Raw genomic sequence first — 26,870 nt, forward strand, 5'->3', positions numbered from 1 at the left:
CCCTCCTACCGTCACTACTGCCTTACGGTCCTCACGGCTGCGTGAATGTGGAGCGGACGCGCCGCTGGGAGGACGCAGCAGCAGCACCGACATTAGGTCTCGGACAGCCGGCACCTCCTCCTCCTCCTGCACCTCCTCCTCTTTCTCCTCCTCTTCTTCTTCTTCTTTTTGAACGCTGTCGGTTGCACACGGAGCGCCGCCGGTCCCGGTGTCGCTGTTCGCCGCCCAGCAGAGCGAGGTAAGGACCGGAGAGGGAGAGGGAGAGGGAGGGAGGGAGTGGGAGGGGGCGGTGGTAAGGCAGCGAGCCGTCGGCCGGCCGGGGGTGGGCAGGTAGGACGCAGCCTGCAGCCAGGAGCCGCTCGGTTCAACCAGGAGGAGCAGGAGGAGGTGGTGCTCCTGGAGGAGTAGATCTGTTGCAGCCTCAGACCCCACGAGGCTCATGCATGCAGCAGCAGCAGCAGCTTCCCCTCCAGTAACCGACACTTACATGATGTCTGTAGCTACATGTGTGTGACGGATGGACGGATGGATGGGATGCCCTTTAATCTTATTTTACATCCTCGGTAGTCATGGTTACGGGCTATCATCACCTCTCCTCCTCCTCCTCCTCCTCCTCCTCCTCCTCCCAGAGAGCCGGAGTCAGGTCAGCCACCTGAGAAAATGACCTGTCATTTTTTTTTTTTTTTTTTTTTTTTTTAAGTTAACCCGGTGTCTCTGGAGCTCAGCTGTGATTGGTCAGGAGCACGAGGGGGGGTTTCAGCTCAGGTGGGGGGGGGGGGGGGGGGGTCATTTAGTTTCTGCTGTAATTGCACTGGAGGAGGCAAATAACAAAGCACAGTCAGGTGTGTCTGTGGATGGATGGATGGCGGCGTCATGTGGCTGCTGTGTTGTTGTCATCCTCCTCCTTTACACACATTCACTTCACAAACACACACAGACACACACACTCTCTCCACAGATGTGTGTGCATGTGTGTGTGTGTGTGTGTGTGTAACACCGAGGCCTCTCCTCCTCTTCCCAGAGTCTGACTCAGCATCACCAGCGTCTGGCTTAAAGACACTATAATTAACTATAATTATGCCGTTTGATCCAGATAGTGTCACTATGTGTTGTTTGTGTGTGTGTGTGTGTGTGTGTGTGTGTGTGTTTCATCTCCCAGCAGCTCAGATCTCCGACTGCTGCTGCTGCTGTGTGTGTGTGTGTGTGTGTGTTGCGTAACAGTGTGTGCGCTCTCAGGGATGCTGCTGCTGCATGTTGACTGAAGTCAGAGGATGGACGACGACGACGACGAGCTGAGGCCAAGTTAGCTGACGATACGTTACTGTGGTTTTAAAACATCCAGCTCCTCTTCTCCTCCTCCTCCTCCTCTCCATCTCTCCTTCCCTCCCTCCCTCTTCCTCCCTCTTCCTCTCTCTCTCTTGCTGTGGCTGCAGCTCTGGATTTAATACCTCTCTGTAAGTAATAACAGTAAATGCACTTTGGCAGCAGCGAGTGCACATTCCTCATTGTCAGAGCGAGGAAGAGCTGCCAGAGTGTAATCACTGCTGCAGGTTCACCCAGGATGTGAATCTCTTAACAGCAGAAGCAGCAGTTCGCTAATGTATAGTTAAATTTATTATAAAGTTTCAGAGACAAAAAACTGAAACGCTTTAAATTTTTAATTCAAAAAAGAAAAGAAAGAAAAAGCTGCAGCGAGTCTTGTATCGACTGAGAGGAACCAGACGTCTCGACACCTGATGTTATGACAGGAAGTCATTTGTTATTTGTCAAGTAGCTTACACACTGATGTTCACCCATAGAAGCAAACGCTGATGATCTGACTTTTTCTACAAGTCGTGTAGGAGCTGGTGTTGTGTCACTCCACATGTTTGATGTGGTTATTGTACACTGGATCCGTTTTCTTCTTCTACTCTTTATTTGACGTAGCGTTACAAGGCTACATTTCCTGCATCACACACGTTTCATGCTTTAGGTCTGGTTTTGACTCACCTGACACCTGAGCACCTGAACATAATGCATCTGTTTAGTCATTCATTATTTATCTATTTCTTGATTTGAGATATTTTTTTGAGGCTGTTCACTGGATCCATCTTCTTCTACTTCTTCTTCTACTCTTTATTTGACGTAGCGTTACGAGGCTATATTGCGTCACATCTCCAGGAGCCACTGGAGCTGTAACGTTACATGCTTTAACACCTAAACATAATGCATCTGTTTACTCATTGATTATTTATCTATTTTAATGATTTGAGATATTTTGGGGAGCTTTTTGGGGTGGTTCTTCTTCTACTCTTTATTTGACGTAGCGTTACAAGGCTACATTGCCTGCATCACATCTCCAGGAGCTACTGGAGCTGTAACGTTACATATTAAGTCTGGTTTGGACTCACCTGACACCTGACACCTGAACAGTGTGTGATGTCATCACCTGGTCTGAATGATGCGTTCAAGTCCAGTAGGACCAAACCATTTTCAGACGAGTCGTGGTCGTATGGTTGTACTTGATTGACTTGAACCTAAACCTGGTCTTCTGAGGGTTTTCACTCTCGTATCTCCATAATGCTTCTCTTTACTCATTGATTATTTATTTATCTATTTATTGATTTGAGATATTCTGGGGGGCTTTTTTTCGTGTTTCACTGGATCCATCTTCTTTTTCTTCTTCTACTCTTTATTTGATGTAGCGTTACAAGGCTACATTGCATCACATCGCTAGGAGCTACTGGAGCTATAACGTTACATACAGTATATCAGGTCTGGTTTGGACTCACCTGACACCTGAGCACCTGAACAGCGTGTGATGTCATCACCTGGTCTGAATGATGCATTCAAGTCCAGTAGGACAGAACCATTTTCAGACGAGTCCTCGTTTTATGGTTGGACTTGATTCACTTGAACCTAAACCTGGTCTTCTGAGGGTTTTTACCCTCTTATCTCCATAATGCATCTGTTTACTCATGGATTATGTATCTATTTATTGATTTGAGATATTTTGTGGGGCTTTTTGTTCTGCTTTTATTTTGATAAAATAATTTTTCGACAGGAAAACAGGGAGAAAGACTGGGGTGAATAACATGTTGTAAAGCTGGTCTAGTCTCAGTCGGGAGTCGAACATGGGATGTTCTCAAACCGCTTGACCATCAAACACACCCATACTTATTGATTATGTATCAGATATGATCTATTCCATGGCCCAATTGCACAGTTTTAATGGATGTAACTATAAAACTATAACATCCATGCGTTCTTGTAAAACCACGTTAAACCTCAGAATAATAAACATGTTTTAGTTTCCACAGCTGACTGTAGCAGTGCAGAGGCAGTGTGTGTGTGTGTGTGTGTGATGTGCAGCTTGACTTGTTGTGACCTGTGCAGCTGTGGGTGGGGTGAGTGCAGTTTCATGTGGGAGTGTTCAGGTTTAAAAAGAAAAGAAGAAGTTATATTATACTGTTCATCAAAAATACTCCACAGAAAACACAAACGCGCATGAATGTCTCCATGATGGGAACAAACACATCCGTCTTTCCACATTTACTGACAATCAGGGAGGGGAGAGGAGAGGAGGGGAGGGGAGGGGCTTGTGCATCATGTTCGGTCAGTGAAGGCACCACGGCTCCACAGCTACAGCGGCCACCAGACTAACGCTGTGGTCTCCATCAACATCAGCCTCCGACCTATTTCCTCTAATGAAGTGGACGGTCAGAGGCAAGCAGCAAATACTACCACACCACACCCCCTTGCATCTTCCCGCATTTTATAATCCAGCAATCAATTGATTAATTATTGGTCTGGAACATCGTTCAGACTCTTAATCTATCTATTATAATAATTAATTGATATTCAAGGAAGGAGGAGGTTTACATCTGTAGTTTTCACAGTTAACACTGAATATCCTACAAGCATGGAGACTGCACTGTAGTTTATCTGACTCATACACACACACACACACACACACAGACACACACATGGACGCCCGCGCACACACACACACACACAGACACACCATTGTGCTGCCCCAAATACTCACTAGAGCACCAAATATGGATCATTCCCGCACTGAAGATCAGGCTCCTATAAATGTCTCTGATTTCCTCTTGTACTGAAATATGAAAATAGGGAATCTGCAGCTAAATAAAAAGTAAATAAATTTAGATCAATTTCATTTATAAAAAACATGTTTTATCTCAAGAAACGTAGACCCTGAAAATACTTTATAATGCTTGAGTTGTATATTTATAAGACTGTCACTAGTTAATACGATAATTTTCCAGTAATTATTGATAACTGCAACCATAAAATGATATTTTTAGTCATTGTTAAAGCGTGTGAAAACTATATGAATGATGAAATTATCTGTAGAGACCGAAGCTGTTTCTCTAAACATGTTTATTTCTACTGTAAAAATTGACATTTTAACATGGGAGTCGATGGAGACTTTTAGAGACTCACTATAGCGGTCATTAGAGGAACTGTAGCTTTAAAACTTTATTAATTTTTCAGGCTTTGATGACAAATATTCAACACTTAATGCAACAGGACTATTACTAGTAAGATTATGTTTAATTTCCTGTTGCTGCTGTTCACATGTTATCAGGTTATGCTGCTCTCTTTAGCTTAACAGTTAGCTCGAGATAGCTTTGGTTATAGGCGGCAGGTTTTGTTTGCCTCCTTTAGTGATACTGATACAGAAAGAAAAGATATTTAAAATGTTTCCTCAAACTGTAATATGTGCACACGTGAATATGGGCCAGGGATACACTAGTTTATCATCACGATGCATCTGACAAATTATATATGCACAATTCACAGTCTGTCTTATCATCACTTAATATCGCATATTATTTTCCTATCTCAAATAACTCTGTTGATCAACAGAACCAGAAAAAACGTTTAGCATAACTGCAAGAAATCACATTAGGAAAGGCTAAAAGCTACTTAAAAAAAAGGTAATAGTAGAAAATGCATAATTCATGTTATGGCATATTATGAAACTGAGAGTAGGGATGTAAACAACTCCCTGTGTTTGTGCGGACGTCGTCGCCCCACCATGGTCCAGACAGACAGATCGGTGTCTGTGCTGCAGTAACGTGACCTGGGTCGATCCATCCCTTATTCATTAAAACAACAAACCACCTTCACCTTGATAGTGTTGACGGTAACGGTGAGAGCTTCCTGCTGCAGCCACGGACGGCTCTGTGGTCGGGATCTTTCCTCCTCTAACCGCCTCGTACATCCTCTCTGTGTCCTACTCCTGACCGAAGATTAACCAGATAGTGATTGATTGTCTTTACTGTCTCGGTTATAGAAGTACTGCATGTATCTACATTAGGATTTCCCTCTGTGATTACAGCGTAGGACGAATGTTTGACCTCCCTTTATTGAAGTAGTAGTATAGTAGCTGTGAAAAAACCAAGGACGTTACAATAACGAGTGCGGTTTCAGACGCTGTTTAAAGCTTTGTTTTGTTTTGTTTTGTTTGCTCCATGTGTCTCGCTCTAAGCCCTGCTCACTACCGTCCTCATGGTGTTTTACTCTACTGCACTGACTGTGTGTGTGTCTGTGTGTGTGTGTGTGTGTGTGTGTTTATGTCCTCTAATCGTGGTGTTGTGTGAAACATTAGATGGCCAAACTGCAAAATGGAAAATTCCAGTGATTCCCCCGCTGCCAGTCTGTCTGTCACCGAGCAGAGATGCTTCACTGCTCCCGGGGACTGTATGTGTAAAGCTGAGTGCAGGTTGTTGCACATTTACTAGGTAACAGGAGTCTGTTTGTATTTATCACTGACAATTGTAAAAATAGCATAGTATAAAGGTAGACGTTTGTGTTAAAGCTCCTTCAAAATAAAGGTAGATGTTTGTGTTAAAGCTCCTTCAAAATAAAGGTAGATGTTTGTATTAAAGCTCCATACAGTATAAAGGTAGATGTTTGTATTAAAGCTGCTTCAAAATAAAGGTGGATGTTTGTATTAAAGCTCCATACAGTATAAAGGTAGATGTTTGTATTAAAGCTGCTTCAAAATAAAGGTGGATGTTTGTATTAAAGCTCGATACGGAAAGGTAGATGTTTGTATTAAAGCTCCTTCAGTATAAAGGTAGATGTTTGTATTAAAGCTCCATACAGTATAAAGGTAGATGTTTGTATTAAAGCTCCATACAGCATAAAGGTAGATGTTTGTGTTAAAGCTCCATACAGTATAAAGGTAGATGTTTGTATTAAAGCTCCATACAGTATAAAGGTAGATGTTTATATTAAAGCTCCATACAGTATAAAGGTAGATGTTTGTGTTAAAGCTCCATACAGTATAAAGGTAGATGTTTGTGTTAAAGCTCCATACAGTATAAAGGTAGATGTCCATGTGTAGTGTGATTATAAAGCAGCTCTAGGTTCTATATTAATACTGTGAAAGTATCAAAGCCTCAGCCCACAGAGAAATGCACACAGCCTGTATTCAGAAACTGAGCCTTAAAAAAACAGCCGTCAGGACTTCCTGTCACTTTGTGATGTCACAACAAAGCCCCGCCCCCTCACCACCTGGACCCACCGTCCAATACTTTGCAGGTTTTTGGTTTCTCTGAGTGTTTTATTTAGAAATCTGCTCTATATTTCTATTGGATCACTCAGGAAAACAGTCAGCCAATCAGAAGAGCGGCTCAGAGCCTCCTCTCTAGGTGGGCGGGGCTTGGCTGAGGGCGGAGACTTTGCTTCATTGTGACATCACAAAGTTACAGGAAGTCCTGATGGCTAGTTTTTAAGGCTTTAAATTGATTCCATATTCATTTCTAAACATGTTTATTCCACACACTTCACTTATTAACACATATTACAGTCCATACTCTACAGGCTCTGGCTCCTCTGTCGAGTGTTTTATCCTGAGCGACACATGACTTGCCCCCGCCCCCCAACCCCCCCTCCCCAGTGAAACCAATCCTCCTGTGAACTTCATACACAAATTCCTCAGTCTAATTTGAGAAGTGACACACTTTCTCCCACCCAGTCACATCTCCTCCACTCAGTGTCTTGCTCTGCCCTCCTCTTCCCACCTTCTCTGTTAATCTAATCCTCTTTCCCTCCTCTGTCCTCGGGGATCGTCTCTCTCTCTCGCAGCAGGTACGCCGACTGATGTTTATGCAGCCAAAATAACAAGTTCAACACGTTCTCCTCCAGACGGTAGAGAGTCAAAAATCGATGTATTCACCATGTAGAGTTCAATATTTACCGATCTGAGAAACATAGACTGACAATCCCACAATGCAGTGCAGCGCTTTTTATAGCAGTAAAACTTACAGATGTGAGTCTTGATGATAAAGTCTGAGATCTCAGTCTGTTTGTTAAAGGGATAGTTCACCCAAAATTCAAATTTCACTCATTATCTACTCACCCTCATGTCGACTAAGGGCTGGGAGAATTTTCTGAGTCCTCCGTGCCTTCGCGCAGCAGTATTTGTCCATATAATGGTTGTGAATGGAGCTCACTTTTCTTCGTCCAAAAAGACACACCAAAAAACATCCAAATACCTCCATAGTGTTTGTCTGTAATGTCCCTCTTGTATTGAAGCCCCGACATGAGAAATTGTTCCGAAAAAAATTAAATAAGTCTATATTTTAAGCTTGTTTGTAGCGGAAGCTCCCAGTGTCTCAGTTCACTGCTCTGCCTGTGTCAGTGCAAATCACGCAAACAACAATTTCTCATGTCGGGGCTTCAATATAAGAGGGACATTACAGTCGAGCAGTATGGAGGTATTTGGATGTTTTTTGGTGTGTCTTTATGGACAAAGAACAGTGAGCACCATTCACAACCATTATATGGACAAATACTGCTGCGCGGAGACCCCCTGTAACTCCGAGAAGGCACAGAGGACTCTGAAACTTCTCCCAGCCCTTAGTCGACATGAGGGTGAGTAGATAATGAGTGAAATTTGAATTTTGGGTGAACTATCCCTTTAAGTCGCTGCATTTCTGCAAACTCATAAAACTGTGTTTTTTGGGGGGAGTCGGTTGTGTTCATTCGTCGTCGTCACTGTGAGCTGAGCACTATAACAAAGCGACACATCTGTGCACATCTGGAACCAGTACTGTACTGTCCACTGGTCCCAGTGCAACGAGTCGTCCAACCTAAACAACCACAAAGGTCGTTTTAATCGTCTCATATGACCCACGATTATGACTTTTTCATCAGCGGCAGGTTTATGGTCGTATTTATTTTACTTTCTAGAAATTAAAGCCCCTGTACAGACTTTTCATTTAGTGTTGATTTTGGCGCCCCCTGTGGACGAAAGCGGCGGAATGAAGACTGCATTTCCCACTGTCATGAAGACGTTTGTCTGGCCGGTGCGTGTAGATTTATTTTGGAAACGTCGGAAAGAAGACGGGACTTGCTTTTTTTTTTTCTTTTTCTTTTTAGCAGCGTAATGTATCTATTCATATCGTTTCGTCAGTGGTCCGACCCGACCATGCCTTCCAGAGGTAGCTATAGAATTAGACTACGTAGAAATAGCCTATCTTCACACTGATGGGCTCATTTGCTGTTGTAGGTAACAGACACATCATCAGAAACCAGAGACTTTTGCGTATCCAGTTAAAGGCTCTGTAGCCTACAGGGGCTTTAAAAATAACAAATAAATGAACGGAAAGTGAAACCAAACTATGATTTGAGGTTTTGTAAATGTTTAATTTACAATAATGCAAAAAAAAAAAAACAGTCAAATCAGCTCAGACTGATGAAAGACTGAACTGACTCATCCATCTGATCTCCTCAGAGACCTCGTCCTCTGCTCCGTGGCCCCTGGGGGCCCCCTTTTTCTTTCTGTGGTAATCAGCAGCTGACGGTGTGGAGACATCAATTCTCTGTGGAAACACTAAAGTGACAACACAGTCTGTCTGAGCTGTTAGCCACAGTTTATGGCCTTGGTGTTGTTGGTGATGAAAATCAATCAGGAGGAGGAGGAGGAGGAGCAGAGTGGCGGTCGGTCGTTTATACCGAGTTATTCTGAGTTTCAAGTCGTCTCCACAGTCTGCTGACATCACATCATGTCATGTGTGTTACGATCAGAGATGGACAGAGTATTCGACCCCATTACCTGAGTAAGAGTACAAATACTACTGGTCAAAATTTACTCCGTTACAAGTAGAAGTAGCTCAGTCGACATGTTACTCGAGTAAGAGTAAAAAAGTACTTGCTTTTAAATTTACTTTAAGTAAGAGTAAGAATACATTTCTTATTTTTCACATCAATGAATTACTATAATTTTTTCTAAATGAATTTAAGGACCTTTTAACTCTTTTAACTCTTGTTTCTGAGAATGAACTCTTTGAAACCAGCTGCACTGATGTGCTGCTTTTAGGGGTCAGGGTTTCCTTCTTTGACAAACACAGCTTGTGTCCAATAGGATTTTAGAAAAAAAAGAGCAGACCTGAAAGTAACGAGTACTTTTCAGCCTTCCTAGAAATTAAGTAAAAATATTTGTCTTGGAAATGTATTCAAGTAAGAGTAATAAGTACCAAAGAAATCTAATACTCAAGTAAAGTACAAACCCTCTGAATATGTACTTAAGGACAGTACTCAAGTAAATTTACTCCGTTACTGTCCACCACTGGTTATCAGACATGACAAACCTTCATCCCGTGTTGCTCATATTTTCTGCGAACGCTGAACTGAACAAATGTGTTCACACTGGCGACAGTGAACGTCGCTCATGTTTTACGGCTCATCCACAGACAGGAAGGCTCCAGTCTTCTCATCGTCGCTCCACACACATCTGTAGGGAAAAATATGGAAATTTCATGATTTTATCTGTGTCTGATACTGGATCTGTTATGGGCTCTAAGTCCACGGGTCCAGATGAGGAAGCATCAGGACCTCAGTGTTGTTTACAGTCTATCATCTACATGTTTCTACCACAGTTGGCAAATAAACTGGAGACGGGTCCTCGGCTTTGTGAAGGTGTTGAAATCAAACAGACTCCTCACAGTTACCAATTAAAAACAAATACAGGTCATATATCACATTTACAGAAGTTAAAACTGTGCAACGGCTGCTTCACTGCAAATATATGAGCACCTAAACAACATATACAACGTTTACATCGTGCAGTATATACAATAAGATATACAGCATATTATTATTATTATTATTATTAACCTTTATTTAACCAGGTTTGTCCCATTGAGATCCAAGATCTATTTTGCAAGAGAGACCTGGCCAAGAATAAAGCAGCACATAAAGTTTCAACACTTAGTCACAATAATCATAGACAAAGAAGAAACAAACACATAGAATACAATAACAATTGAACTTTCAAAATTAGTTTAAATAATTTACAAGATTAGTCAAACATTTGCACTCAAATAAAACATTTGCACTCCAGAGCCTGGATGTAATGGAATTTATCATGGACTTGAATACATTCAGAGATACCAATACCATACCATATAGCCTTCAACGGACATAGACAATTAGGAATATCCAAACAACATATAGAAGACTCACAACACATAGAAAATACACTATATTACAAACAATCTATACAACACGTATGTACAATGTAAAGACTACAACATTAAAAACACACACATATATATCATACACCAAGGTTCAACACCAACATGGATCGTGTTCGTATGTTTCACGTGTTTGACGTTCAGTCTCGTCATGTATGTGATTGTGAGTTTTTTTATAAACGCACGACAATGTGTGGGACACAGTTGTCTCCCACCTGTCAGGTCAGAGGTCGCTGTTTATGTTTTGTAATGTATGGTTGTCATAGCCACAGGATTAGCTTGGAGGTACTGTAAGGGATAGGCGGCAGCTGTGTGAGAGTGTGTGTGTGTGTGTGTCTGAGTGTGTGTGTGTGGATACTATTTCTGAACAGGTCCAGCTCAGTCGTACATAGAGGATCTATTTTGGTGATGTCACCTTCCTCTGTCCCTCATGCAGACAACACTCACGCAGACAAAGAGGAGGATGAAGATGTTATCGATGTTATCAATATCATCAATGGACCAATGGACTCCAGCGGCTTCAGATCAGACGTGACATTTAAAGAAAACACAACTTGCAGTTTGTTTGCTTCTTTTCGTAGATCGTCAGTGTTGATTTTACCTTTTAAAGGGATAGTTCACTCGAAATTGAAATTTCAAATTCTCATTATCTACTCACCCTCATGTCGACTAAGGGCTGGGAGAAGTTCCAGAGTCCTCCGTGCCTTCTCTGAGTAACGGGGGGTCCGCGCAGCAGTATTTGTCCATATAATGGTTGTGAATGGTGCTCACTTTTCTTCATCCAAAAAGACACACCAAAAAAACATCCAAATACCTCCATACTGCTCGTCTGTAATGTCCCTCTTGTATTGAAGCCCCGACATGAGAAACTGTTCCGAAAAAAATTAAATAAGTCTATGTTTTAAGCTTGTTTGTAGCGGAAGCTCCCAGTGTTTCGGTTCACTGCTCTTCCTGTGTCAATGCAAATCTTGCGTGATTTGCACTATGGAGGTATTTGGATGTTTTTTGGTGTGTCTTTTTGGACAAAGAAAAGTGAGCACCATTCACAACCATTATATGGACAAATACTGCTGCACGGAGCCCCCTGTAACTCAGAGAAGGAACGGAGGACTCTGAAACTTCTCCCAGCCCTTAGTCGACATGAGGGTGAGTAGATAATGAGTGAAATTTGAATTTTAGGTGAACTATCCCTTTAATGGGATCAGACACAATTAACTGCAGCTACCACCACCTACCACCTCCCATGATGTCACAGTGATGTCATCGCAAACGCACAACAGATTATCCCATCCTCTGCTGCAGTGACGCACACATGTGTTTGGTTTAATTCATGTGTTTCAGTCTTTATCCTGCAGGATGGAAACACTGAGTCGTAGCGATACAGATGAATTTACGCCTCCAAAGTGAGAGACACAACTTACAACCTGCAGCTGAGTTGATTACTGCTCTGCAACTACAATGTTATATAATAAAAACAACTACCAGACTAAATAATCTACAGCTGGATGTGAAGGATGTTTCTGTGGAACAAGCCAGCGAGCTGTTTTATTTACTGTCATGTCAAACACCGTTTAAAGGATTGTTTGTTCGTTCTCATAATTTGTAGTCTGTCTCACTCTAATCGCTCTCGTGTTCACAACCTTCCTCATTGTGGTTTACTCCGCGGATCTGCCTGTCTCTGTGTGTGTGTGTGTGTGTGTGTGTGTGTGTGTGTCGGCTGTGTGTGTCATGTGAAGCAGTGTGGTATTTACCAGGGTTTTACTCTGATTCCTTTTTATAGCCCTGCTGACCATCACCTGTCTCGGTCTTTGTTGCTCAGTGGACAGCAGCTTTAAACACATGATGATATAGAGCTGGAGACCGAAGCCAAGAGACTTCAGAGACTGCGGCAGGTTTGATTGATTAGATCGGGGTGTAAGGGCGCAAGAAATATATTGAGACACTAAAATATCGCAATATGTTATGATGTGATTGATTCTTATAAACCCTGTGTTGATATTTTGTCAATAATTAACATGGCAACAGTGGTTTTGTGTTGTATTTGAGCCTCCAGTTGATGGAAATTTGTTTAGTTTGTACAAAATCTCATGCTATGATGTAGGATGTTGTAGGAACTGTGAAATACAGGTGTAACTGAGTCTGAACGCACAAAAAGAATCTGTTTGTGTAGGCTATACAACACTGTGTGTTCTTTATACTATGGTATTTTATCTGAAAGTAGATTTTTTGGGGGGGGGGAAATCCAATATATTGCAATATATCGTATCGTCACCGTCCTTCAAATTAAAAGTCCTATAGCCTTTCATATAGCTACAGTTCAGTCATGATTTGGACTTAATTTTGACAAGACGCGGCTCCAAATGTTTTTTGCTTGGTCGACTATTTGGGGGCAGCCCTATTAAATTCTGTGCAAAAAGATGTTGAAGCACAGTTATGTTAAATACTTCACAGTTTGAAACAGTAAAATAAGTAGTGAATTTAAAAGTAGCCTACATGGGATCTGTTTTTTTTTGTTTTGTTTTTTAAATCGTGATATCGAATTAGTATCGAGAATCGTGGAAATTCACAGGTATTGGTATCGACTACTGAAATTCTGGTATCGTGACAACCCTAGGTCTCTGATCAGCTGATTGGCTGTCATGTGATCTGTCAGAGGACTTTATCAAATTATTATGATTGATAGATAGATTGATTAGATTATTTTATCATTTGATGCTCTTAAAATGAAAGTTTGTAAGCCGAGAAGAGTTTAACAGTTTCACTGGGAATCAACTGATCAGGTTTGATCAATGAGACACAAACAAGCGATTTTTGTCCAGATTTGCGAATGTATGTATGTAAATGTAGCGAATATTGCTACATTTTTATTTTTTTAAGACGTTAGTTTAGGCGGCAGCTCTTTGTTGTTAAGGCGGCCGCCTTAACAGGAAAGCGCTGCGGGAAACCCTGTAGATAGATAGATAGATAGATAGATAGATAGATAGATAGATAGATAGATAGATAGATAGATAGATAGATAGATAGATAGATAGATAGATAGATAGATAGATACTTTATTTATCCCGAAGGAAATTCAGTTTCTCAGCTGCACAATAAACAAACAATCATTCAACAGCAAGACATAAAATAGTAAAAAGTATTGAGAATAGAATAAATAAAAACAATAGATTATAAAAACGATAAATAGCCCATAATAATAAAAATGCAGGATTGCAGTGGAAAGTGCAAGTGCATACATAATATGTGGGACATCATTCCCCTCGTTCCCCAATGCTGTGTTATGGAGCCCAATGGCTCTTGGCAGGAAGGACTTCCTGAGTCTGTCTGTGGAGCAGTTCAGAGAGAGCAGCCTCCTCTGTCCCTCCACCATTGTTCATTGTGCTGAAACCAGTATGATGCTGATGCTGCTGAGGTCCTGACAAGTTCATGCATGTGTTCAGTCCCTGTCCCAGTGCTGTCGTCGTCTCTTGTGCTGTTGAATATTTGATGACTCTTTTCTGGGACGGCCCACCTACGCTACCCTCTTCATCGCTGCTCTGTGATGATGCACCGTCCTCTCCAGCACTAACTAACTGTGTCTGTTTGAATCTAGACATGCAGCGTGCTCTTCAATCACACTGTAAAAGTATAACTGATTCAATCATGTGAAGAGTGACTCGATATTTTATCACAGTCTGTTTAATTATTACAAGGAAATTTGAGTTAAAATCAATAAATTAATCGTAACGTTAGTCAGAGTGGGAGGCTGTAAAGGTTAACCGGTGACTAGATCGTTTTTCATGTTCATGTGATAATATTTACCTTTTGTACTTTCAGTTACATTTTAGTTTGCAGCTGGCATCAGTATAATTCTTGGACTTTGTTTTCATATATGTCTTTATAGCAGAGTTTTATACAGCGTGGTCGTAGACTCGATGATATCCAGAGATCAGAGAGTTCGTAGCAGATGTTCATGACCTCCGGAGGATGACGTGTTACCACTGATGATCCTTTAAAGATCCCATATTATACTCTTTTTACTCAATTTCACTCAGCTGTCAGACATCCAACTAAACTGTATTCGAAATGTATTGCCCCAAACTGATACGTGGTCCTGAATGTCGGGTGTCTAAAAGTCGCTCAGATGAGCTCTACTGAGAACAAGCTGTTTCAGTGCCTGCACCTTTAAGTAACATGGTTACTGTACACAGCAAAGATTATTACCACTTTATCACTTGAAATCGGTCGGTATTTCATCAATTTATCTCAGGAGTTTCTTGCTGTGCACTGCAGCCATAGAAATAGACGTGGTAGGCGTTTTATCGCGCAGAGGGGCCGGCCTCACTCCCGTTGTGACATCACCACAGGAGCTGAGTCTGAACAGCCTGTATGAGCACACGTTTTACGTTTCGGTGGGCTGCAGAGTCGATGCAGAACCCGTTTGCTTTCCTCATTCTAGGAGTTGGTAGGCTCAGGGAGGACCAGTTTATGTATATAGAGACCAGAAAAAAACAGTTTTTCATAATATGGGACCTTTAAGTTAACAGATGTGGTGTGAAGCTGGTTGTCTTCGCCGGAACAAATTTCGACTCTGTACCTTGATGACACTTCTTCAGACTTCCACTTCCTGTGTCCTCTCCTCCTTGCTCCTCATCTGATTTGCCCCTCCCCCTCCAGTCTGTTCTCCATCACCCTCTGTAATCACATCACTCTCTCCCTCTCTCTAGATCTGAGGGGAAGCAGACCAGACCAGACCTTCCCTTCCCCTCCCTGACCGGAGAGAGGGAATCGCAGCCGCTGCTTCAGCCACACACTCGCTCTTCCTCTTCGCCTCCATCATGCAGACCTCCGCTCTCCTCCTCCTCCTCCTCTCCCCGATCTTCGTCCTGTCCCTGCTCATCCCCGCCTGCTCGGCCCAGAGCGACGCAGATCTCACGGTACAGACCCGCACCGGTCGGGTTCGCGGTACCTGGATGTCGGTGCCGGATCGAAGCTACGTCTCGGCCTTCCTGGGCATCCCCTTCGGCGAGCCTCCCGTGGGCAAGAGGCGATTCCGTCCCCCCGAGCCCAAGCGCCCGTGGACGGGGGTGCACGAGGCCAACGCCTACCCCAACGCCTGCTACCAGTTCGTGGACACGTCGTTCCCCGGCTTCCAGGGCAGCGAGATGTGGAACCCCAACAGGGAGATGAGCGAGGACTGTCTGTACCTCAACGTCTGGGTGCCCTCCTCGCCCAAACCGCACAACCTCACCGTCATGGTCTGGATCTACGGCGGAGGTACTGGGTCTGATTCTTTTCCCATGTATTTTTATTGGGCATTTATAATACAAACATACAAACATAATAATTACAGAACACGTAAACAAACAGAGACAACAGAAACAGAACATGACAGGTTGACAAAAAAAAAAAAAAAAAAAAAACCCTGCTAGCATAGAAGACCGAATATTAAAGCAGAAGTAAGTGATCCGGTCGTTTTGGCTAATGCTGCGTTCCAGGCAGGCTTTTGAAACCGTAAATTACAGCTTCAAGTCACAACTTACGACTTTGTAGCGTTCCAGGCAACCCACTCGTGTTTTTCCGACCTGTTTTACCGGTGAAAGTCACTATAACGGCCACTCGTAACTTCCGACCGGTGAACTCGTACCAGATCGAACTGGTACCACTTCACGGTCGGAAATACACGAGTTACGAGTTTCCTTGAACGCACCATAACAGTCCTCGTCCCTACGTCACCACATTCAGGCGCATCCCTTGGCTGCACACACAGCCCTGCATGCCGTTCTCTCTCCTCATTGGATAAAAACTGTAGGATACGAGAAAAGTTTTCTCCTCGGCTCAGAGCAGAGCAGAGTGACTGACAGACCCGTGTTTCAGACCAAACACTCTATATAAGTGATTGCTGTCGGAAGATAGAACTATTTAAGACTTATATTAACACAAAAATATCACTTACTTCTGCTTTAAGATGGGTTCGTATTAGCAAGGTACTGTATAAGAGGTTGCCAAGTTGCGTCAAAATGTTGGAGTCTGTCTTTCAGGACATATCTTATTCTTTCCAGGTGGAGTGTATTAGTTAATTCCTCTAACCACATCTTAGATGTCAGTGTTTTTTCACTCTTCCGTAATAAAAGAATTTTTTTTTTCGCTATTATAAGACCATATGAAATAAAGCATTGTTGTGATTTGCTTAATTTTTTAAAGGTTTCAGACACCCCGAGAATAATAAGTAAGGGTTCTGGCTTTATCACAAACCTCATAACCTCCTGACATTATATCAAAAACACCAGCCCAGAAAGGGTCTGATTCTTTTTTAGACTCTTCCAGTCAGTCAGGCTCTTTTAGGAGAAATTAAAAATAACACACACACGCTGTAAATTAGGTCAAGACTATTCAGCTGGTAGTGACGGGAATGAACGTCACCATTTATTCTAAATTAAAACACTGACTGAAATAGGGGAAGATTGACTTTATGATGCCTTTTAAAGCAGAAGTAAGCGGAATGTTTGTGTTAAAGGGACAACGAGGAGTTCACACTACATTTATGAGCCTCCGCGCGCACCATGAAATTCTTTGACCGGCGCAAGACAGACTCATGTTTTCATTCATCAAGAATTAAAGTCAGAGGTTCGAAGACGATCACATACCGTCGTAGTTCCGACCATAAACGGCGATTTGGCGGCGTTATTCTCATGACTCGCCGCAAAACCGAAAGTAAGGAAATGCTGGTCGGCTCGCCCAGCATTTCCGCCACCACTAATAATAACAAAATAACGATAGAGACAAAACGATATATTTATCGAAAATGGGCCCATTAACAAGTGTGGGTAGCGGAGATTCATCCACATTAATATGAGACTTTTTTATTGTCGAGAAACTCCTCGTTGTCCCTTTAATATAAGTCTTAAATAGTTATATCTTCCGACAGCAATCACTTACGTAGAGTGTTTGGTCTGAAACACGGGTCTGTCAGTCACTCTGCTCTGCTCTGAGCCGAGGAGAAAACTTTCCTTGTATCCTACAACCTTTATCCAACGAGGAGAGAGAATGGCATAAAGGGGCGGTCCTCTCTGTGTGTGCAGCCAAGGGATGCGCGTGAATGTGGTGACGTAGGGACGAGGGCGGGGACTGCTAACTCCATCTGCTGACAGGAAGTTAGCCAAAACGACCGGATCGCTTACTTCTGCTTTAACTCATCAGGTTTATCTTTATACAAAGCAGAGTGGCCCAAGGTCCGATTATATGCAGACGACATGCTGGTTTACACCGGTGGCCATAGTAACCTTTCTGATGATGATATTGAACTCCTGCAGGTTTCTACAGTGGCTCCTCTTCTCTGGATGTGTACGACGGCCGTTACCTGGCTCACAGTGAGACGGTCATTGTGGTTTCCATGAACTACCGCATCGGCGCCTTCGGCTTCCTCGCTCTGCACGGTTCGCCCGAGGCCCCTGGAAACGTGGGTCTGCTGGACCAGAGGATGGCGCTGCAGTGGGTGCAAGACAACATCCATTTCTTCGGTGGAAACCCCAAACAAGTCAGTTATCTCTGTTTTATTTCCAGTATCTACACAGAGAGCAACAGGAGGAAAAGGCTCGCACACTGATCAAAAATGTTCAATGTCCACCAGAGATTAACGGACGCAGCAAATATTTAATGGTCCATCAAACAACAAAAAAGAAGACAGACTGAAGATGGCTGTGTAGGCCGAAACGTTTTTGTCTTACTTATTTTTGTTTCTTTATCTTATTTTATCACCATGGTTGCACTTTTTTGTTGTTTGATGGACCATTAAATCTTTGTTGCATCCGTTAAAGGACAATTCCAGGCGAATTCAACTCTGGGGTGTATTTTCATATCATTTTAGGTCTAAAAGAAGGAATCTGAAGATTTTCAGTTTAATTGCTCCTGTTTTACGGTAGTTGCATCTGTCCCCGCGTCGCCATGGCAGCAATGAATGGGAGTGGATGTAAGTTCCGCTGTTTAGGCTGTTTCCATCCCTCAAAGCCGCAATTTTTTTCCACAGACAGCGTCAGATGGCGACTCAAACATGCACCGAGAAGTTTATTTACTTCAAGTAAGCCGACATGTTTGTAACTAGATCTAATTCAAAGTCTCCCGGAGTCTCGCACGAGACCCAGTTGCCGTGCGCGGTGTGTTCAGGTGCATTGGGAAAAGCTCCCGTTTGTGTCATAAACACAGGAATATCAACTCTTGACTTGCTTCAAGTAAAAAAAACTTCTCGGCGCATGTTTGAGTAGCCACCTGACGCTGCGGGGACAGATGCAACTACCGCAAAACAGGAGCAATTAAACTGAAAATCTTCAGATTCCTTCTTTTAGACCTAAAATGATATGAAAATGCACCCCCTAGTTGAATTCGCCTGGAATTGTCCGTTAATCTCTGGTGGACATTGCCATTTTTGATCAGTGTGCTGCGAGCCTTTTCCTCCTGTTGCTCTCTAATGTTTGTTGGCCTACGCACCTGAAAAGAGGATTTTTCTGGACAGTGAGCAAGAGCGCAAACACCTCTTCTCCTTTTTGTCAGTATCTACACAGGAAATGAAATGTGAGCTAATTCTACCCGTCCTCTCCACCTGCCTTCTGCCCGCTTCTTCAACAGGTGACCATCTTTGGGGAAAGTGCTGGTGCTGCTTCAGTAGGCTACCACCTCTTGTCTCCAGACAGCCGACCGACCTTCACCAGGGCCATCCTCCAGAGCGGGGTCCCCAACGGCCCCTGGGCCTCGGTCAGCGCCACTGAGGCCCGCAGACGGGCCACGCAGCTGGCGAATCTGGTCGGCTGCAACGGCGGAAACGACACAGAGCTGGTCGACTGTCTACGCGGCAAAACACCACAGGAACTCATTGACCAGGAGTGGCTGGTAACACTGATTCTGGTGGAAAAGCTATGGTGCCCTACTAAGCCAGACCGCAGTTACTACGCAGTGAAACAGTGAAACTGAGAAAAATGGCTTTAAAGTTTTTTGATTTGCCTTCCAAATGTGTTGTAGGTAGATTAGTGAAAATACACAGATTTGACAGGTTTAAGTAGCTAATATTCATGCTATTAAATATATGACCACATATTTTAGATTTTACCCCTAAAAAGCAGATACTGCGCTCTGGTGCCAGGTTGCTTTAAACAGATAGACAGGTAATGCTGAGGCAAAGTAACTACAATGTTGTTGTTTTCTTCCAGCTTTCATTACTTAATTACTAACTTTGGCCACCTCAAAAATTATGAATAATTTGACAGTACAAACTTTAGTGAGCTAACATTTAATGTCCAGTGTTTAGCTAAGGTGTTATGTGCTTGTGCTAACCTGTCGAAGCTAATGTTAGCTAGCTACCGTAACTGGCTAGCAGCGTGTAATAGAGCGCAGTAACTGCAGCTGGAGTACAAGGAAAAAGAGGCAGAGTGCAGTAACTGTAGTTACAGCGGTTTGGCTCAGTTTCAAGAGTGATTTTGTAAGTTACTGCAATTTTTCATAGCTACCTCATATCTCTAAAACTGAGCAAAATTGACCGCTGAAAATTTTACACAAGATAAAACATTTATTGACAGGTTCAATTTCACAAAAAACTCAATTTGGAATTTTCACGTACCGTAAAACACCAAATAAAGGCCCGGGCGTTTATTTGCTTAAATCGCTCAAATCAACAGGCGTTTATTAGGGACCTGCGTTTATTAGGGACCTGCATTTATTTGGGACCTGCGTTTATTAGGGACCTGCATTTATTTGGGACCTGCGTTTATTAGGGACCTGCGTTTATTTGGGACCTGCGTTTATTAGGGACCTGCATTTATTTGGGACCTGTGTTTATTAATAGTGTTCAACCTGGACCTCCTTCTGGGGAAAGATGCTTCACTCTATTTTGCTACACCCGGCGGTTAATTGGGACCGGCGGCAATTTGGGATTCGGCCATTATTTGAAGTTTTACGGTAGTTACTGCGGTCTGGCTTAGCAGGGCAGTATGGTCTGGTTATATTCAGCTCCTCAGATCAACTCAATGCTTCATCTGTCGTCCTCCTCTGAGCAGGTCCTGCCGTGGTCGGCCCTGTTCCGGTTCTCCTTTGTCCCCGTCGTGGATGGGGAGGTTGTGCCCGACACTCCCGAGGCCATGCTGAACTCGGGCAACTTCAAAGACACTCAGATCCTCCTCGGGGTCAACCAGGACGAGGGCTCCTACTTCCTGCTGTACGGAGCTCCGGGCTTCAGCAAGGACAACGAGAGCCTGATCTCCAGAGAGGACTTCCTGGAAGGTGAAGATCCATGTTGTTTCTGTTTGGGACCTAATCCCTTGTTTTATCTATTTCACCTTGTTCTTTTTCTTCAGTGTTGTAGTCTATGTGCCCTAGTGTCTTTCTCCCATGTTTTTAGTCCATGTATTGTGTGTTTGTCTTTTTAAATCCATGTGTACTGTTCCATCAAATAGGACCACAATGGCTTTATTGTGTTTTTAATCCTTTTGAACACTTGTCTAATGTTGTTCAATAAAGTTTTCAATCAATCAATCAATCTCAGATATACAGCATTAAGGCGACGTGGTTAGAGCCTCTTCGACTTCTTGACCATTTACCGCCATGTATTTGAATGGGACATATTATGGAAATATTACTTTTTGAAGAATCTTTAACATATTTCGGTGTTTAGTTTACCTTCCGGTCCCCAAAATGTGAGAATTGACAATAAAATCTTAAATTTGCAGGCTCCTGAGGTTGAAATCCATGTGGCTTTTACGAGCTGTTCCCTCAGTTGTCATCCAATGATGGCATTAGTTTTTCGAATTTGCATTATACCACCCTTACCTGTGAATACTGGTACCAGTATAGGGGGCGGGGCCTGGGGAGCAATGGATCATTTGCATTTAACTCTTTGACTGCCAGCCATTCTCACAGCAGCTTCCTCCAGCTTGCCAGGCATTTTCCAGCTTTTTGACTGATTTTCGTAGACCCACCATATATTATGTACTCTTACTACATACACATTCAACCTATCAAAGGAAAGATGAGAGTCTCTACTTTCCAGCAAAAACACTGTTTGTTTCTATCTTGTTCCAGTCTTGTGAAATTGGCAGTTGAATATTAGTTTAGTCCAAAATGCCATTTTGGCACCAAAATCTTGAGAAAAATAGGTTTTTGTGTCGGCTGTCATTTTCAGGTGAACCAGTACAATTGGCAAAGACAAACATGTCTTTAAGACACCTGGGAACTGTTTTAGTTTGTGGAAAAGGAGCATAACATGTCTCCTTTAAATCCCAGAGCGGTGAAACCCTTTCCTCTTCACCTTCCTCCAGGTGTCAAGCTGAGCGTCCCACATGCGAACGACATCGGCCTGGAGGCGGTGGTGCTGCAGTACACCGACTGGTTGGACGAGAACAACAGGTTCAAGAACCGAGAGGCCATGGACGACATCGTGGGCGACCACAACGTCATCTGCCCTCTGGCCCACTTCGCCCGCTCCTACGCCCAGCACAACGCGCTGAAGGCCAACATGGACGGAGCCGGGATGGTGAACAATGCAAACTCACAAGGTGACGTAGGATTTGACTGTAATTGTGTGTGTACATGATATATAATGATCATGATTATTGTCATTGTCAACATCAGTTCTACTTAATACAGTGATGTTTGTTGAAGTATTTGGATCTTTCTATTTGTAAAACACTCTTGATGAACTCGTTAGGCCTCAAAGTTGTGTCATTTTAAATCGTGTTTTCAATATGTGAAATGTGAAATTGATCTCAGGAAATAAATGTTGACCTGGACTCAAGGATCAACTGATTAGAAGTCGATGGTCAAAGGTCAAAATCCAACTTCACCATGAATGTTCACACCGGCTCAGGAAAGAGGGAGTTGTTGTGACTATATTTCCTGTAACTTGTGTTGGTGGTCATTAGAGCACTGGAATAAGAGAGTAACGACACTTCCATTGACTCCCGTGGTAAGGATTTTGCGCCCCGAGTGGCAGGATATGGGTATTGCAAAAGCGCCCAGAAAACCCATTCACTCCAATACATGTGTGTTTCCCACTTGCTTGTAAATTGATGAAAACGGCCGTGTTTTTGTTTTTAGGTGTCTTGGTCATATCAGATTACACTTATAATTTGTTTATTATAAAATGTAGATTGAAACATTCATGTAGAAAAAAAATTTTGTTTGTTTTTTTACTAGCCTATGTGTTAATGTTTATCTGTAAAGGATCCACGATGATGCTATTAATGTGGGTGATCTAGAAATGTCCTTAAATTATTGAAAATACCACACTTGCTCATTCACCAACAATGCAGAGTTGTCAGTTCTTGGGCACTTTTGCAATAATACCCATATTCTGCCATCAGGAGGCGCTTCCATTGGACCAATGCGTGTCGTTACTCTCTTATTCCAGTGCTCTAGTGGTCATGAGATCGTCATCTGCAGAAGATCGTTCCTTCATCACTGCAAGACGACAAAAAAATTAACCAAAAAATCATCCTCTGCTGCCACAGGAGCAGTTTTCATGTACCTGTTCGACCACCGAGCCTCCAACCTGGCCTGGCCGGAGTGGATGGGTGTGATCCACGGCTACGAGATCGAGTTTGTCTTCGGCCTCCCGCTGGAGAAGAGACTCAACTACACTCTGGATGAGGAGAAACTGAGCCGACGCATAATGAGATACTGGGCCAACTTTGCACGAACCGGGTGAGACGTCACTGGCTGAGAAACGAAACGAAACGAGCAGCTGACCGTGGAGATACTGGGTTTTTACTAGAGCTGGGCCGATATGCTTTTGTGCCGATTCGATTCTCTAACGATTTTTGGGTCCCGATTCGATTTAAATTGCGATTCTGATTAAACAAGTATTGCGATTTTATATTTCAATTATTGTGATTTTCTTTCCTTAAACAAGAGCAGGTTGAACCAAACACTTTTTCTCATATTTACAAAAAACAATACACACATCACATCAGTTTGTCTGTTGTGTTCGTTTGTTCACATAGATATCTGTGAACAAACAAACACAACAGGCTGGTATGACTTTGTCGAGTGTAATGGCACAGAATACATGATTATACAATAAAGATTGGTCGCCCCCCCCAAAAAAATCTTTTTTCTATCTTCTATTTTTAAAAATCGCCAGAAAAAAATCGCGATTAATATAAAAATCTTTTTTTTTTTGGCCCAGCCCTAGTTTTCACTGATTTCCGGTTGATCTGTCTTTTGTCAGAAATCCCAATATGAACCATGAGGGGGCGGGGGAGACCAGGAAGCGCTGGCCTCAGTTCACCATCAACGAGCAGAAACACGTCGGACTCAACACCGAACCTCTAAGGGTCTACAAAGGTCTCAGGAACCAGCTGTGTGCTTTCTGGAACCGCTTCCTGCCACGCCTCCTCAACATCACCGGTAAACAACCTGCTTATTGTTGTCAGGTCGCTGCAGGGCGGCTTTCGTTTTTTAACCTGCTGCCGGTTCCTGTAGAGGTTCTTATCTTCGGTCATAAAGAGGCAGCTCACCCGACACAGGCTGTAAAGATAAAACACAGAGCAGCACTGAGGGCAGACACGTGAACACGGAGGAAATGATTAATTTGCATTGTCAGATAACGTCACAACATAAGATATAAAACAAATAACAATCATGAATACAACTTGATAAGACTCACTGGTAGGTTTCACTTACAACTGAGTCTTGTGGCTGCAGCAGATTCAGACTTTTCAGGGACGAAACATGACGGACCTAAAAGTGCAGTTCCTCTCCTGGCCACTAGAGTGAGTCTCCAACAGGAAGTCAGTCCCCAGAGACTAGAAATATCCAATTCTACAGCAGAAACATGTTTGGCCTCTGGAGCTAATGCCCTTCTTCATGATAACAAGATCAGTTTAGATATTTTTAAGGCTTAAACTCATGAACACTTGATGGTGCGACCACTTGGTTGAGTAGCCTATACACTAAACTGTGCCCCACCTCTTTGCCCATATTTGGAATAGAGTCAGTTTTTTTCCAGCCAGTTACTATCTATTGTGGCTTTCTATGACAAACAGAGACATAGTCTATGAATCCTTCAGAGATGAACCATTGTTGTTGAACTATTGCCCAAATGCTAATGCTAATGCGCTTAGCTTCATGTCATGTTTTAACTGAGGCTGTAACGATACATCGCTTCAATGATCAACGAGCCAATAACAGTGATCCAAAATGGATATAGCTATTGATGCATATCATTGTTTGTGAGACGCGCTTTTATTTTGAAATGACAGTGGCCCATCTGAGTGACCAGGATCTACTGCATTTTTATATTTCATTTGCAGAGATGTGTGTAGCTAATGACTAAAATCTAAAGCTAAAAGATATATACTTTGGGACTGTTATAGGAGAAATGTTTAGGTTAAACTAATTGGAACTTAATGTTCTTTCTGTTTTATTTTAATAGCATGTGAGCATTGTAAAGCTCAATATAGTCAACAGGATGCTGATTTGTATAGAAAGAAAAGATAATTTTCATTTAAATGTCTGATTAGGCTCAGAAATAAACACATCAAATTATATTTTAGTTGCTTTTTTGTGATTTGATATTAATTGGAAGTGAACAATATCGATCACTGGTCCCCGAATCGAATCAAAATCGTTACCCATTGAATCGATAGAGATATTTAAACCTTTACACTGAAGCTCTGTCTCCTCTTTTCTTCTCCTCAGACAACATCGACGAGGCCGAGCGCCAGTGGAAGGTGGAGTTCCACCGCTGGTCCTCCTACATGATGCACTGGAAGAGCCAGTTCGACCACTACAGCAAACAGGAGCGCTGCACCGACCTCTGAGCGCCTCGGCGGAGAGCTGAGAGCGACAGGGAGGAGGGGGAGGACGGCCCTCCATAGCCCCGTTCACCTCCATCTTTATTTTTTTATTTTATTATCATTATTATTATTATTATTATTTTGAATGTGTGTGTGTGTGTGTGTGTGTGTGTGTGGGCTCACAGACTCAGACTCTGTGTGTAATCTTATTTATATTATTTATACTATTTATTTATGTTTGTTCGGAGTTTGTCTCAGTGGAAATCTATGGGCTATGGAGGGAACTGGTCACCAAGTGTGGAGGAGGAGGGTTAGAAAATGATGTGTCATTACCTCGAGTGTGTGTGTGTGTGTGTGTGTGTGTAAATGAGTGTGTGCAAACGAGTGTGTATATGTGTATATGTGTGTGTGTTGAACTCAGACAGGCCCATGACACTGCACCACTGCTGGTTCACTGTGTTCAGTTTCTCTTCTCTTTTCTTCATGACCACTATATCCCCGACGACGCGACGCCGACGTAGCGCGACCTCTTAATGTCTCAGGTGGTGAAGCTATGCTAGGTTTTTTGTTTTGTTTTATTTGTTTATTTGTTTGTTTGTGTGAACCGTCTCCATGGAAACAGTAGACTCTTTCTCTCCCTCTCTAGTCTGTAGTCTGTAGTAATCTGAATCCAGGTTACAGTAGAAAAACGGAAACAGATCTCGGACGTCAACATGTTAAAAAGTCAGAATATATCAGAATAATTAAAAAATAATAATAATTATCGATAAATAATCAATGAATTATCTATTTCTCCCTTGAATCGATCATTAACTTATCAACTAAACAGTTTAATTCAGTAAACTTGATTGATTAACGGAGAAATCGTGAGCTTTTAGCGCTGTTTGTTATAGCTTTGATCGCCATTGGCTCCCCCTAGTGGTGGCAGCAGCAGTTTCTACGGGGAGAGACGAGGGCCATAAAGTCTGGATCAGGATCGGGATCTTAGTCGTGTGTGTGTGTGTGTGTGTGTGTGTGTGTGTGTGTGTGTGTGTGTGTGTGTGTGTGTGTGTGTGTGTGTGTGTGTGTTTGCGCGTGTGTGTGTGTGTGTGTGTGAGCCACTCAGTGTCCTGCACAGCTGTGATGCATTTCAATAACATTTCTGTGTTACCTCTCTCTCTCTCTCCTTCTTCCTCCTTCCTCTTCCTCTTCCTCCATCTGTTCCTCTCCCTCCATCACCGCCCTGTTGTCTGGCCTCTCTTTCCCTCTCTCCCCTCCTCTACCTCTTTAATCTTCCTCTCCTCCGCCTGTCATCTTCATCTTATCTCCCACCACCATCCTCCTCCTCCTCCTCCTCCTCCTCTCTTCCTTTCATCCTCCAATCACTCCCTCCTCCTTCCTTCCTTCCTTCCTTCCTTCCACCTCATCTAACTTTTCTCCTCTCCTTCCTTCTTTCCTTCCTCCCTTCCTTCCTCTCTCCCTCATCCATCTCTCGGTAGCATCACTCTTCCTCCCTCCCTCCCTCCCTCCCTCCATCCCTCCATCCTCCTGCTTTCTCGTTAGTCTAATGGAGACAGAGTAATTCACTCAGTGGCAGGATAATGTGACAGAGCGCTGGCTCAGCCCCCGGGACACG

The 26,870-nt window shown here is 42.9% G+C and overlaps 1 protein-coding gene across 1 annotated transcript; it reads left to right on the plus strand.

Annotated features, from left to right (window-relative positions):
• On the plus strand, positions 1-26,179 carry ache (acetylcholinesterase (Yt blood group)). The gene is made up of 9 exons (XM_083993353.1): positions 1-238; positions 15,203-15,752; positions 17,789-18,012; positions 19,098-19,358; positions 20,519-20,741; positions 21,776-22,012; positions 22,967-23,159; positions 23,686-23,864; positions 25,158-26,179. The coding sequence occupies exons 2-9, from the start codon at positions 15,314-15,316 to the stop codon at positions 25,277-25,279; spliced, it is 1,878 nt and encodes a 625-aa protein (XP_083849479.1). The 5' UTR covers positions 1-238; positions 15,203-15,313; the 3' UTR covers positions 25,280-26,179.
• The last annotated feature ends 691 nt before the right edge of the window (positions 26,180-26,870 follow it).

Source organism: Trachurus trachurus (assembly GCF_905171665.1).
Source record: "Trachurus trachurus genome assembly, chromosome: 18".
NCBI lineage: Eukaryota > Metazoa > Chordata > Actinopteri > Carangiformes > Carangidae > Trachurus > Trachurus trachurus.